This window comes from Alexandromys fortis, unplaced genomic scaffold (assembly GCF_014885135.2).
Source record: "Alexandromys fortis isolate MF-2015 unplaced genomic scaffold, M_Fortis_MF-2015_v1.1 scaffold_94, whole genome shotgun sequence".
Classification (NCBI taxonomy): Eukaryota; Metazoa; Chordata; class Mammalia; order Rodentia; family Cricetidae; genus Alexandromys; species Alexandromys fortis.
Genome location: NW_026067979.1, coordinates 103,515 through 119,180, shown reverse-complemented (window position 1 = coordinate 119,180; position 15,666 = coordinate 103,515). Strand labels below are relative to the sequence as shown.

Here is a 15,666-nt window from a genome sequence, read left to right as displayed (position 1 = left end):
AACAGGCTGATCAACACCTGATTATGACTGTAAACAAAATTAAGTTGGAACTAAACATTTCGGTAATCAGCGTACACTTCTGTTAGAGAAGGCGAGTATAATACTGTATATCGTTTGTCTTTCTAACAAGGGCTACTTTTCTGCAGGCTTATTTTAAAATGTCTGTCCTCAGACCATATGACTTAAGATTTCAGGGTTATCACAGACAGCTGCACTGACACCCTAATGAGCATGGGGGCAGAAGGAGGGTGTGATTCTAACAGTAATACAGGTGCAGGTTTCTGTGCCCCAAAATCTCTGGCATGCACTATCTATCTGAGCTAAAATGCAGCCAAAGTTCAAACAGTGGGAAGCTGAGCAAGAGTCAGGTACTTTGCTGGATTCACGTTTGCTCTACTCTCAAATCGTCTCTCTTTAACTCTTTCTGCACGTATGCTACCATCTCACCATAGGGTCCGGAACGGATGTCTCCCAAGGCCACGGCAGCTCTTCTTTGTTTTCATCACAACGTAAGGACAGAAACTAAGAGACTTGAACCAGTGGAAGGGCTTTGCAAAAACAAATGGCCACCTGGTACCGGGAGCTCAAGCAGGCACAGCAAACATTCAGAAAGCACCTGCCATTCTTCTCGCAATTGTTCCTCTAATCCCACCAAGCCGCTCTCTTTAGTTCAGTGGCCTCTGTGGGACCAGACTCACCATTGACCTTATAGCAGCCTGGGCCCACTCTAAAACAGCTCCCTCTGCCTGACTCCCATGCACCTGGTGCCAGGACCACCCCCACGTGGATTTTCTCGGGCACACTGGCCACGTCACTGTAGCTTTTGGACAAGGTCTGTAGACTCTTCACTTTCACACTCCCACGATGGCCTGTCCAGGTTCCTGCTTTTGGTGTCATCTATATATTAAGAATTCTTAATTTACATCTCCATATTGAATCCCTTCCCTCAATTCAAAAACACATATAGCCAACTACCCAAATCATTTGCACCTGAATGTCTGACTTAATATGCACAAACTCACAGGCCTCAACTGTCCCAGTCAGACCTGCTTCTTCTAAAATTTTTACTCACTACAGAAAATGGTAACTTGTTCTTCCATTTACTCAGGCCAAAATAAATAGCTCTTAATTTCTTTAATGTAATTTGTATGCGTATCATTAGGAAAGCCCATGCGTTTCTTTAAAACATACCCACCATCCAATTGCTTCTGACTGCCTCCCCAGGTACCACTTGGGTGCTGACATGAGGACATGCAGCCTAGGCTTCTGTAGCAGACAGCCTCATCCTGATGCCCCAGCTTTTTACCACAGCTTTAACATGATAGTAGTTGCAGTGATTTGAAGTCACACATTCAAAGTAACCAATAGTTTCCCTATAACACACAGGCTCCTGATCTGGCAAGTCTTTCTGCTTCTCTTGCTCATTCCAGCCACAATAGCTCCTATCTAACTTTCTGGTACCTAGCATCCTGCAGTCCTCAAGGCTCCCTCTGCTGGGAACCCTTGTCTCTCTCTCCTCCCTGCCAACTGTTAACTGATCAACCTGTTAACTGCTAAGAGCACTTCCCATCTAAATCTGCAATCTAGGAGGACCACGGGTGGGGGCTAGGGACGTGGTGGTGGGGGTGTGAACAAAAAAAACAACACATACCAAAACATCTCCTTATCTGGTTTATTCTTAAAATATTTATGTGTATGAGTGTTTTGCCTGTACATATGTATGCACACTGCATGTGTGCCTGGTGCCCATAGAGGTCAAATGACTGAAGTTACAAATGGTTGTGAGCCAAAAAATTAACTATATCCTTCCTTCCTTCCTTCCTTCCTTCCTTCCTTCCTTCCTTCCTTCCTTCCTTCCTCCCTCCCTCCCTCCCTCCTTCCTTCCTTCCTTCCTTCCTTTTTTGAGACAGATTTCTCTGTTATAGTACTGGTAGTCCTGAAACTCACTGTGTAGACTAGTCTGGCCTGAACTCACAGCAATCCACCTGCCTCTGCTTCCTGAGTGCTGGGATTCAAGGTGTGCACTACCATCACCCATTGTGTATTCTTTCTTAATGATCATTAACATTTAGTATAATTTAAATATACACACACCATATATGCACACGTGTATGTACATGCATGCTTGAGTATTTTCAACCCTTCCTTCTCTGTCTCTCCAATTGCCCTTGACCTGCCCACTCTCCTTCCCTAGAATTCGCTCTCCAAGGGAAGTCTTAGCAGTGCTTTGTTTTCTTCCCTCCCTTTCTTTTTTAAGAAAGCTCATCAAGCAGACCAGAGCTTATCAAGCAGACCAGGCTGGTGTTGAACTTTCTCCCAAATGCTGGAACTAAAGGTGTACCTGGTCTGACAGTGTTTTCCTTATCAGTGAATTCCTGGTGTAAGCTCTGGACAAATCTGAGCCAACTACGGTGCCTGTTAAAGGAGCTCTGATGTGTAACCAGCTAGCTGCCCAGCACTCTTTCCTTATGTCTATCATACCTCACTTTGGAGCTTTGCCTTAAGGAAGAAGGCATCTCTGTTGTTCTACTTGAAGTCCTGTGGGTTACAGAAAACTCAGGACATACTCCATTTCTCACCCTACAGAAGGACATGAGGGGGAAAAATCCACAGGGTTTGTAGGTTTCCAAATATGCTAAGCACTAATGCACCTCAAAGTACACCAGAGAGTGCAAAAACACAAACACAGGCCCCTGGATTTCCAGGGGGTTCATGAGCACATAAAGAAAACTCTTAAATCAGATGCTATAAAGAAAGGAGTCAGAAAAAAATGACAAACCACCATCGTGTACTCTGATGTGCTAAATTTAACCTACCACAGCTATAAAACACTGTAAAATATGAGAAAAACACAGCAATTAAGCTCTGAGAAAAATTACCTGAGATCTCAATGATTCTAGTAAAGATGATAGAAAAAAACATTACTTCCGAATAATACTATGTCACTCTATGTGTTTTTACACAGCAAAACACCACGACATAATAGTAATACATAATACTGTAAGTCATTATTCTACATACTTTTACACAGAATAGTAACATCTACTTTCCCCAAATTTTCATTTTATTTGAATAGGGATATCATAGAATCATATTTTTAAGTAAAATACGAGATTAATATAGCTGAATTCTATGATTTACAATGAGACTTCCCCTCTATAATAAAGGCAGGCATAGAGACTTTCTATAAAAGCAGCACTGTGTACACCCTGAGAAGTTATAGACTCTCTAAAGTGAGAACACCTAAGAACTAAGCCTGGACTGTGTCACACAAAACAGTGTGAATTCAGCCTTCACAATCCCATTTTCTAAAGGAGGGTAAACTATTATAAATAATAAAGCAAATGCTAGATTTCAGTAACAAGTCAGGGCAGGGGGATGCCTGAGCCTGGCAGACTATGGCTTACCTATTTTTTAAGGCACTTCTTCCTAAAGTCATAGTTTTATTTTTGTACCTTCTGCTCATTAGAAATACAAAATGTGAAATAGGATATTACTATATATACATATATACATACATATATGTATATATATAAAGATATATATATATATATTATATATCTTTAATTCAGAGCTCAATGTGAGTTTCCTAGGGAGAGTAAGCAAGGAACCTACCTTAAACATGGCATATGCTGTCAGGGCGTTTCCACTCTGGGAGTTTTTCAGGATGTCTACTACACTGTCAGGTAATCCAATGACCTCTAGGAAAGGGATGACATTCACTCCTCTGAAAAGGAAACATATAATTTAGTCCTGTATAAATAATCCTTTAGGGACAGTATTTTCAGGAAATTACCTGGAAACAAAGTACAAATTTGCCATAATATATATTCAATTCTATTTGCTCAGGAGACAAAGAATAAGGCTGTGGGCTCAAGAATTGGAGACCAGCCTGGGCTACATAGTGAGCAAATCAAAAAGCAACAGTAACAAATCCACACCTACCCAAACTAAACCACCACCACCAAAGATAAATAAATAAAGTCTAACAGCTGATTCTGTGTGACTGACTGCTTTCATTTCACTCTCTCAAAGTTCAACACACAAGTAGTACTGCCGTCCTGCATCTCACAAGGCCATTAAATTAGTCTACTTAAAAAGCAGACACTATTTATAGTCAAAGTAATGGCTTTAAGTAAACCAGGAGAGCAGGGTCAGAACTGTTTACTTGATATTCATCTCCTCACACAAATACCATTTTCTTAGGACACGTCAACTCACAGTTCAGGATCTTATATTCTTACCTTTAAAACTTCATCACTACCACTTCTGTGCTATCAGGCAAAGAATGAGTGATTCTGTGGGCTTGGCAAAATAAAACTATTCTAAAAGTATGTATTCTTGCTTATCAGATAAAGAATATTTATAATAATTATTCTCTATGATAATAAGGTAAGGAATAATTACAGTAAATTGCAACAGATTCTTGGAGGGAGGGAAGGCAAAGAAATTCCAAGCTGTTAAAGCCTTGACTTAGGTAATTTTAGTTTCCTCATTTTATTGTACCACACTGTTCTAATCTTTCCTCTATGTATTTGTATCAGGACAAGGAATCATCCAAACTTGTAATTATCACATTCATAAAATTTAATACACACAGTAGTATATGGTTAATACAAAAAGTATATTAACATAAAATCTGTAATTTAAAAATTTGCCTCAATATACTTGCTGCTTTTTCTCTGTGCAGTCTCCCCCTTCCTAGATGTGGAAACTCTAGAGAGAACCAGAGTTTTTAGGGGTGGGGGAGGCATAGGGACTTTTAGATGTCCAGGATAGCACCCAATTGGAGAGTGAGCTTGTTTTCTCATGGGGAAATTTAGGTTAAATTCTCCTTCAGCAAAGCCTCGCAGACTGAGCTGTGTCTGGTTTAGCATATGACAGTAATATGTAGCATCCCTTTCTTCCCGTGTTCCATCCCTGGCACTTCAAAGTGCACCTTTAACTAAGGCAGGGTGCTCATATTACTCCATTATAATTGTTTCTTTCCCTTGTCATTAAGTAAGGGAATTGCCTAGACAAAGGTAGTTGGATGCTGTTAATTTATTTTTAATATAAAAATAATGGGTTAACTGTAATAAGCCCCTGAGAGTACTCTGAGTAGACATCGCTAATCATTACCCAGGAAGACTAGCTAGCATCAAAAATAAGAAGAAATCAGAATGGCAGAAAGAACCATTTTAAAAAGGTAAAATTAAAAATCAACCAGGAGTTCAATACTACCATTTATCTGCATATTCAAGTTTCTTTTAAGACAACAATACAATCCTATGTAAGCCTCAGTATTAGACTTGGCCTTTTAAGTTTTTAAAGCAACATCTTATAGCAAGCTAGTTTAATCTTTTAGCACAACGATGATTATGAAATTATTTCACTACTTCCCAGTTCCAACTAAACCCAGCACATAAAATCTATGCATTTAACACCAATAATAAGACAAAATTTGGCCAAATAAGAAAANCACCCCCCCCCCCCCCCCCCCGGAGACAGGGTTTCTCTGTAGCTTTGGAGCCTGTCCTGGAATTAGTTCGAGGCCAGCCTGGTCTACAAGAGCTAACAGAGATCTGCCTGCCTTTGCCTCCCCACTACCACCCAGCTGAAAACTTATCATAAAGATAAGAATCTAAATCAAGCCAGAAAACTCAATGTTTGCCACTTTGTGGTCGGGCAGGAATGTGCGCTTTAACTGTCAGTTTATGACGTTCAACAAGGCCTAAGAAATATTCACTATCTAGAGGAAGTACAGTAAACACCAGCAGAGCTGTGGCTGAGAGTGCACCTGTGTGATCAGGAACCCGAGTCTATGGACACACAGTATGGGCAACACAGTTGTTATTGAGCCATAAGTAATTACACTCAATATTTATGTTTAGAGAACAGACCTCTGCTACCTTTTGCCAGACGGTAGCAGTCAGGAAGCTCAATATAAAACACACCCATTAGCATAATTTAGCTCTGTCTGAAATACATTTAAGAGCTTCAGAACATTGCCACCTAGCTAAATATAGGATACTTTGCTTTCAGACCGTGGGAGTAACTAAAACAAACAGGTCATAAGTACAACATTGATGCCAATGTCCATCCTTCCAGAAACAGTATTTTCTCCCTTTCTCTTACTAGTAGAAAGGCAACCAATAAGGAAAGAGTGTTTTCCAGTTAGAACACTCTTAAAGAAATACAACATTTCTGTTAGCTGGATGGAAAACTGGAGCTTAATATAACCGACTTCAACCTGACAGTAAACCATTCCCACTGGAACATGTACTAATTCTGTTTTCTTTTGTAGACAAGAATATTTTATAAAGTATTACTTGTGGTTAAGTCATCCACTCAACATATGTGAACTCATTAGGACAGGCTGTCATACCGGGCGGTAGGTGGTGGCTCTTGGCCATGAGTCCATGTTGCCCAACAACCCCAGGCAAGCAGGCAGTCTCACCTCTATATTCTGACAGCATTTTACAGAAGAAGAGAAAGTCAAGATCATGTATGACAGAGTCACCCCTGCTGCTTTAGGTGAACTGAAGAATCTAAAATACAACTATTATCTCCAGGATACTTGGGGTCTGCTTTTTCAATAAAATAATTTGTTTATCATTTGATTGTGTTCTGACAATAAAGCTTGCTTGGAGTTAAAAGGTGGAGCTAGCCATTAGCTGACCAAAATTAACCACAGAAGTTTGAGCGGGCTAAAGACAGATTTAGAGACAAGAAATAGAAAGGCATGGCTGAGAAAGGCTCTTGGCTCTTTTGGATTGAGGAAGGAGAGGGAGGGAAGGAGGGAGGGAAGGAGGAAGGGAAAGGGAGAGGGAAAAGGAAAGAAAAAGGGAGAGGGAAAGGGAGAGGGAGGGGAAAGAAAGGGGGGAGGTTTCTGGTTGCTTCTCTGCTGCTTCTCTGATCATTTAGGTTCTTAACCCCAGTATCTGACTCCCAAGTTTTTATTGATATGCTATAATAGGCCAAAAAGAAACCTCATACTCAATTAACTAAGGACATAAGGTTTCCTCACGAGACCAGAAACTGGGAGAAGACATGATCTTTGACAAAAATGAACCACAAGAATCCTCAAGTGGCTCAAAAGAGAAAACGCATTATGTCTAAAGCCACATATCTGATGGCAGAATTAAATGGCCCCAAGAACTGAGTAGCTTCTGTCAAAAAATAGGGCAATTCTGAGGACTTCTACAAATATTAAACATGTATAGAAAATGTCTTTAACAAAAAATATAATGAAAAGAAACAAAGAAACAGAACAGTATCAATTACATAAAGAAAACCTGTCCCTCTAGAACTGCAGTGAGAAACACCCAAACCCTTGTTTTCCAGGAAGAGTAGCCCACTTCCCACCACCCTGGAACAGATACTGTAGCTATCTTGGTAGATACTCTAAAGGAAGACACCTGTCTTTCTGTATGCAGCTATCAGACTGTTGAGGCAGACAGAGGTCTCCAAGAACTGGAACTACCTCAGCTGTCATCTGCTAAAGGAAAATGCTAGAGCCTTGGAGGCCAGCCAAAGGGGGAACTTGCTGACTTTGAAGGACAGATACGAACAAGACAATGGTGGACAGTGATGGATGAGACCACACTTTGATCAGAATTGATTAGTTATGCCTATCTCTTGTCTTCTGTTTAAACCTAAACCTCACATCAGTAGCACAAAGATGGACTCAGGTTTGTATTTGTGGCTGGTGGTGACTGGACTCATGCTGGTCACACTGAATAAATCAGCTTTCTCTGCTTTTACCATTAGTTGTCTTTTAAGTAGATTATTAAAGGGAGCTAAGCCTAAGCCCATAATTTGACCCTAAAAACTCCAGTAATAGTATTTTTCATTCAGCAGGCTCATCAGCTTCTCTGCCAAGGGGTGATCTCCTTATACACAACTGTTGTATTTTGTTAATGCCTTAACAGCAAGGCATTAAACACAAATAAGGTATTAAAAAATTAGTCGACTTTGATTAGAAGAGTTAACAAGTGTTAACAAGAGTTAACAAGTTAAGGTCACGGCATGTGGCCCTTGCAGAACTGCAGGTTTTCCTGCTTTCCAGCAGGGTGATGAATACACCTTACCTTAAAAGGCAGGAACTGTAACCAAAAAAGATACACTTGAATACTTTCCATCCAATACCAGAGGGTAGGCCCACCAGTCTCACTTCCCATCAGAACAAAATGACTTAGCATGCTATCAGTCAGAATGCATAATCAGTCTCAGCCTGTGATGAGTTCATGTTAGCTAGGCAAAAGAGCCTGTGGATTTTCTGCCAATACTATACACTCACCCAAACGAGTAGTTTTTCACATGTAGAAACACCATAGAAACATGTAAGTATAGAACTCGTGGTTCAGCCGCATTTCTAAAACCTAGTACTTAGGCTGGAAAGATGGCTCAGTGGGTTAGGGTACTCACTGCCAAGTCAGCCTGAGTTCATCCTGAGACCCATAAGGTGGGAGAGAAGTGCCAACTGCAAGTTACCTTCCGAACTCCACATGCATACCCACCCACCTATCCAACAACAAATAAATGTAACAAAACAACAAGGACCTTACTTCTGAGTCCTCTTAAACATGCAAAGCTGTCAGCAATGAGACCAGGAGATGGCTCAAAGACCAGAAAACCTATTCAGTTTCGGTGTGGGCTTCACCTCTTATCAGTTGAAGTAGCTTATTTCCCCTCACCCAAACTGTTTCCATATTCATACATGGGAAGAACTGTATCACTTACTGTATTTGGTTGTTGGAGGAGTAAATGAAGATGGTAGTTAAAAACTGAGCAAAACACTTGCACCCATAAACAAACATTAGATATTCTCAATAAAATGTGATAATAGCTATAAAAAGTAGTTTTCCTCTGTCAATCAAGGCATGAGACGGAGAAGGGCTGGAAAGAGAGCTCAGTGGTTAGCAGAGTATGTTGTTCTTGCACAGGACCAGAGTTTGGTTCCCAGCTCCTAAAGAGGGCAGCTCACAACCACCTATAACTCCAGCTCTTGAGGAATTTGATCCTCTGGCCTCTATGGGCACCTGCATTCACATGCACACACCCAACACAGACACATATGCATTTTAGAAACAAAATAAATCTTAAAAAAAGTTAAGGGCCAGTGAGATGGTTTGGTGGGTATAGGTGCCCGCCTGCAATCCTGACATGAACTCGCACAAGGTGAAGGAGAGAACTGGCTCCTACCAGTTGTCCTGACCGCCATGTGCTTGACCGCCTCCCGCCCCACGTACAGATAATAAAATAAAAACTAAGGCTTTCAGCATAAACAAGAAGACTAACGTGATAAAAAGTGGGAAGGCAGTCAACTAAGCAAAGACTTACTTTATAGCTGCATAGTAAAATGTTCCAAACCAAATACCAGAAGTTATTAGATGCACAGGAATTAAGACTTTTCCATATTGTCTGAAGGTTTTCTTAAACCGTTGATAAAGACTAATAGACTTGTCATGTAAAGGATCTGGCTCTTCCTTCTTTTCTGATGGAGTTTCTTGGGATGTGGCGCTGGAAGATAAAACCCTCTTGGCTAAAATATCCTGCTCCCATCGTTCCTGGTGAAGGACTCCTTGCTGAGATGGCTGAGCATTTACTAGATTCCTTCGCTTTGCAAGGCACTGCACAGCAGGTAAATGTAACCACTGCTTCCGAAGGTGTGGTGTCCAAACTAGTCTGTATTCATCTCTATGCCAAGGTAAGGGTCCTTTTATGCTCCCGTGGTGAGCGGAGAGCTTGGCTTTCAGTGGTTCCCAGACTGTCCTGAGTGTCAGCCGAGACATAGTCCGTGGTACATTCCACTGCATTTTGAAGGATGGTGATGGATTTCAGCTTCTACAGAGACTAGATTTAGAAAAATTATTGTATTACATATAGATTTCCACTTTAAGTCAAACTATTTAAAAATTAACCATAATTCATTAGAAATAATAGGACAGACAAACTGACACCTAATCTGCAGGAAATGTGGTTAAGTTACATAGTTTTCAGGCACTGGAATTTTAACATAAAACACATTCTTCAAACACAAGAAGTCTGCTTAGCAGGCATCACAAATGGTAACACTAAGAAACCCTTCCACCACTGAAAACGGGAGGTTTGCAAGGACTCTTCTGTTGTACAGATCCGAGTACAGATGTTTGGGAACATAATTCCATGCACTTTGTTATCAGACTCTGCCTAAGCCAACAAGTAAAATAATAACTACTTTAACAAGGTTCTTACAGAATTGTGCTATTTCTGGTGGAAAGCTACTCTGTAAATACAATAAATTCACAAGTGTTAAGGTTTGGATATTTATGATTAGTACTATCTATTCTATAAAAGCCTTTAAGCAAGTAATAATAAAGTTCTAAATCACATACTTTATTGATGATGGTAAGAGACAGCCTGGTATTTTATCTTCTTTCCCCCTATATCAAGAAAAGAGAAAGAGAAGAAAAGATGTCTCATGATTTGACTTGGCATTAGTGTTGATACAGACTGACAAGGTACTTAGGAGAAAGGAGGATTGCAAGATGAGGGTCAGACTGGGCTACAAAGAGTGATTCTGTCTAAAGAATTCAAGGGGCCGAAGAAATGGCTCAGCAGTTAAGATTACTTGCTATTTTTCCAGAGGACCTGAATTCAGTCGCCAGCACCTACACCAAGCAGCTTACAGCCCTCTGTACTTCCTGCTCCAGGGGATTGATTCAACACCCTCTTCTGACCACAATACAATCATGACAAGATATTAACCCCCCTTACCTCCACTAAAAGGTAAGATATCATTTTAAAAGAATGTGGACTTCAGAAAAAGACAAGGTTTAAACTTAATCAAGAATATTTTGGGGCAAATTATTTAGTCTCTTTAAATGCATGTTTTTCAGTAGCAGATGGAATTATAAGAACTACTAATGTATAGTCTTTGTTCCATCCCAGCATTTTTTAAAAAGACTTATTTATACTTCAGTGTGTATACGTGTGTCAGATTACCCTAGAGCTGAACTACAGGCAGTTTTCAGTCATTTAACATGCGTGCTGAAAATCTGTCTTCTGGAAGAGCTGTGACTGCTATTAATGACTGAATCATCTTCAGACCATTTTCCACTCACATATCCCAGGGCTTCCCGGATGTCCTTTAAATACATAGCAGCCTAAGTGGTATATCTTAGCACATAATAGTATATTTACTGTCCATTCTTTCCTTCCTTCTCATTATTTCCTATCCCTTCCCTTGGGCATCCCCAGAATGTCCTATTCTCTCTTTGTAAGAATTATAGGTAGAAATATATGCTCATAGTAACTGTTCTAATTAACACGTGTTTTGTCCTCTGTATTCATGCTCTTGTTAGTACTTCTCTCTGGCATTGGAGTCAGTTGTTTCTGAATCATCTTTCTGAAGCAATTTTGTGTGTGTGTGTGTGTGTGTGTGTGTGTGTGTGTGTGTGTGTGTGTGTGTATGTGAGGTTTCCTGTAATCCTTTTCAAGAATGATATGGGAAAAGTCTTTGCCAGTTATTTCATGGTAATTTTTAGGTTCATTTGTTGAACCACAGGGCTAAGTCACTTGTCACTGCTCATGAGTCTCTGAGTATGTAAATTTTTGTTTGTTTCTAATTACGGAGTCTGGCTGGCACTGACTGCTGCAATTTCTGCATAATGTAAGACAGTGAAGTGTCTTGTTCAATGTCCTGGGACCGTACTCTTCTGGAGTCTGAGGGCTATAACGCTCCATTTTTTCTTGAGCTTTGATGCCTAGTTGGGGTATTATCTGACCAGGCGGGGCTCCATTTCTGATGTTAAAATGGTATGCTCTGCCCTTGGAATAAATTCTGGCAAGTCTATGTACATTTTGTGTATCCCTTCTATGAGGAGCCCTGACTTGAAGCCAAGATCCCTGCTTTGTAGGCACTATTTAGAGCAACAAGTTTCTGGCCAATTTGAACACTTGCCAACTCTTTTGGACTAAACTTTGTCCAGTAGAGCAATGGCACTATATACCTGATTATATTAGGCCTCTTGCGAGTGTAACAGTCTGCATCCTTCAATGCCTCATAAGTAAACTAAACACTTTTTTCAAAAAGCATATTAATTATTTGGTGCTGTGAAAATTTAATTTTCCAGAATCTTACTGGGATAAAACTCTGTTGTGTATGATTGTTTCTTGATCCAAAAGAGCCATGTGCTATAATGACTTATAACCTTAATTGTGCACTAGGAGGTATGTATTAAGTTTTATAAGGCATAAAAATAATCTTTTAATGTCTTTTGAGATTGTTGTTCTTCTCGCTAATAAAATTCTGTGACTTTCTGTGATTTTAGGATGATGCTTACATAGGGTAAGTGTTGCTTCCAGTAACCAAATAGAACTTGGCAACCTCTGTGCATCTTCTTTAGGTGTAAGCACCCCTACTGCACTAATTTTGTTTTCTCTTGTTTTTGATTATATGCCTGCTTTTTGATGACAGCTGAAGCCCTAAAAAATTTTTTTAAGTGGTGTGTGGTCTTAGTTTTTCTTATTAATTCCTCCTCCCCCATCACCTAGCCACTTTCACGATCAACACAGAACACCCTGTGACTAAATAGTTTCCCCCTTTTTCTTCTTCTTCTTTTTATAAAACCACACCATTCCTCAGAGGGTTGACAACAACTGGATATTTTACCTTACAAGGTGATTTGGACAGTATATTCCAATTAAAGTCAGATCTCATCGTACAAGGTTAACATCACTCTGACACTAAAACCAGACAATGATACAACTAGTACCACTGGTGAACAGACAACACTAAACTCCCCCCGCCCTGCCCAAATATTGGCAAATCAATTCTAATTTCACAACCAAAAGTTCATACAGCGTGCTAGGTGAGATTTTCTACTGGGGTGAATAATGGTGCAACATAAGAACATTAAAAGATCTAACACACATCAGCTTAATGAAAATTGTAATTGTATTTATAGGTGTAGAGAAAGCATGTATGTAGTAACTCTCCAAACAGATTAGGGATGGAAGAATACTCTACACAACTTTTACATGTGACAAACCTATAGTCAATGCCATACTAAAATGAGGAAACCTGAAAGTGTTTCTTTTCACATCTGAACACAAGTATATCTACTTTTGCAATACATAACTTTAGCCAAAGCAATGATGAAATATGTATATGAAGAGAAAAAATTATCTTTGTTTGCAAATGATACAATCCATAAAAACACCTAGACTCTACCAAAAGACTCACAGGATTGGCAAATATAACAAGCTGCAAGATACAAAAACCATAAAGTTTATCATTTTTATTTATGAATTAATAACATGCATTCTTTGGGAATTATACCTAACTGTGATGCAGACCCAGCTTTCCTCCTTCCAGCGGATTTCCCCTCTAACCCACTCGCATTCCATTGTGTCAGCCTTCGATACCAAGACACACTATCCACCTGGGCCCCTGCAGCCATACCAGGCTGGGACTAAGGTGACAATTCATACGATCCCTCTTGTCCTCCACTATGATCTCTCCATTCTTACCCGCAGCTCTCCTCCCACCCCAGTCCCATTCACTGAAGGCTCTGGATACAAGTGCAGGGTCCCATCCCCTGCCCCCATCCATTCATCTCTCCAGATTATTCTCTGTCTTACTGTAACTTCCATACACTGCATCTCTGACTTCCTGGGGAGTTCACCTCTTGGTGCGGACAGGACCCCTTAGCTCTTTCCCTTGGCTTCTCTCAGCCTTCCGCTTATTCCTTCCATCTCTTATTTCTCTTTGCCACCAACCAACTACAAAAACATTCTCTGGAGGCAACTCAACAGCCACACACTTTCTGAGATCCATAGTGAGCAGCAGAAACCAAGGACCAAAACACCCAGCCTACAAAAATCAAATGTCCACAGCTAGAATCACCCCAGTCATCAGACCTCCAGGTACCTAGAAACCAGCACAAAAAGACAATCTGCTTCCACCAGAATCCATAACCTAGAACGAGGCCCTCATAAACATAGAAGAGCTGAGGCATAAGACAAGGGCTTCAAAATAGCAATTATGAATATGTTCAAGGACATTAAAGAGGAAATAAATTCCATAATAAAGTCTATGAAAACAGAAACAGAGGAATGAAAATAATGAGAACAATTCAGGGCATAAAAGTAGTATTTAACAAAGAAATAGAATCACTAAAGAAAATCCAAACTGAGATAAAACTGGAAATGGAAGCCCTCAGAGACAAGTCCACCAGTAGAAACAGAGAATGACGGGTGCTGAAGACATGGAAGAAAACATGCGCATACCAGTCAAGGAAATCTCAAATCTAAATCCCCATGCACAAAACACGAAGGAAACCTAGGTTACTATGAAAAGATCAGATCTACAAATTATAGGACTAGAGGAAGAAGAAACAAAAGTTAAATGCACAGAAAATATTTTCAACAAAACCATGAAGAAAAACTTCTCCAACCTAAAGGAGATGTCTATCAAGGTATATGAAGCATATAGAACATCATATAGGCAAGACCAGAAAAGAAGTTGCCTTCAGCACATTATTAAAAAAAATAAATGTACAGAACAAAGAAAGAATTTTAAAAGCTGAAAAGGAAAAAGACCAAGTAACATATAAAGGTAGTTCCATTAGAACAGCAGTTTTCAACCTGTGGGTCATGACCCTTTGACAGGGGTCACCTAAGACCACAGGAAAACAGATATTTACATTATGATTTATGACAGCAGCAAAAATTGCAGTTTTGAAGTAGTGGGGGGGGGGCACCAGAACATGAGAAACTGTATTAAGTTTGCAGCATTAGGCAAGTTGAAAACCACTGCATTAGAACAATACGTGACTTCTCAATGGAGATTCTAAAAGAAAGAAGGTGTTGTGGGAATTCATACAGCCAATAGCCTTTTGGGTACTGGCCCATTAGGACGTGATCTGAGGAAGTACATGTGGACTGATAAGTGCAGAGCTTGCTCTCTCTCTTGGCTGGTGGTCTGGATTCTGTTCGTTCACAGCTTCCAGTGTCCACAGAGCAGAGGAACACAGCAGTTTTCTTATTATGAATGTTCCCCAAATAAACACTTGTTGTCCTCTATTCCAGGTGCTCGCAGACCTCGTGAATTGCGCCTACAAGACCTGGACAAATGTACTACGAACCTGAAGAGATCACAGATGCCTGGCTAGACTATTATATCCAGCAAAACTATCAATCACAAATGATGAAGAAAGAAATTTGGTTTACATGATAAAACCAAATTTAAGCAGTATCTATTTAAAATCCAGCTCTACAAATGGCACTAAAAGGAAAACTTTAGTCTGAAGAGTTTAACCACATTCAAGAAAACAAAAGAATAACTAATCCTAGACCAGTAAATCAAGAGGGGAGAAAACTCATATCATAACAAAATAACAGGAATTAAACAAACCTTAGCTCATTGATATCTTTCAACAAAAATGCCCTCGATTCTCTAATAAAAAGACAGAGACTAACACTGAATAAAAAGATAGCATTTGTCTTCTGCATTCAATAAAAATACCTTAACATCAAGGAGAGACATCATCTCAGGGTAAAAGGATGGAAAAAGATATTTTCCAAGTAAATAGACCCAAGAAGCAGACCAGAACCAATCAGAAGAGGTAGGGAAGGACACTACATACTACATCAAAGGAAAAATCCACCAAGAAGATACTGTAACTCTAAACATTAAGG

General features: G+C 39.9%; 1 protein-coding gene across 4 annotated transcripts in view; it reads right to left on the bottom strand.

Annotated features, from left to right (window-relative positions):
* Positions 1-15,666, bottom strand: part of Fam210a (family with sequence similarity 210 member A) — a 41,066-nt gene that overhangs the window by 7,081 nt on the left and 18,319 nt on the right. For 3 of the 4 annotated variants that reach the window (XM_050157959.1, XM_050157960.1, XM_050157957.1), the window contains exons 2-3: positions 9,325-9,837; positions 3,616-3,727 (exon numbers count right to left, since the gene is read on the bottom strand). In XM_050157959.1, coding sequence (XP_050013916.1) covers positions 3,616-3,727; positions 9,325-9,800 — 588 coding nt within the window. In that variant the 5' untranslated portion in view covers positions 9,801-9,837. Of the gene's footprint in view, positions 1-3,615; positions 3,728-9,324; positions 9,838-10,358; positions 10,407-15,666 lie in introns of all 4 variants that reach the window. The other variant, XM_050157958.1, reaches the window with a different exon arrangement.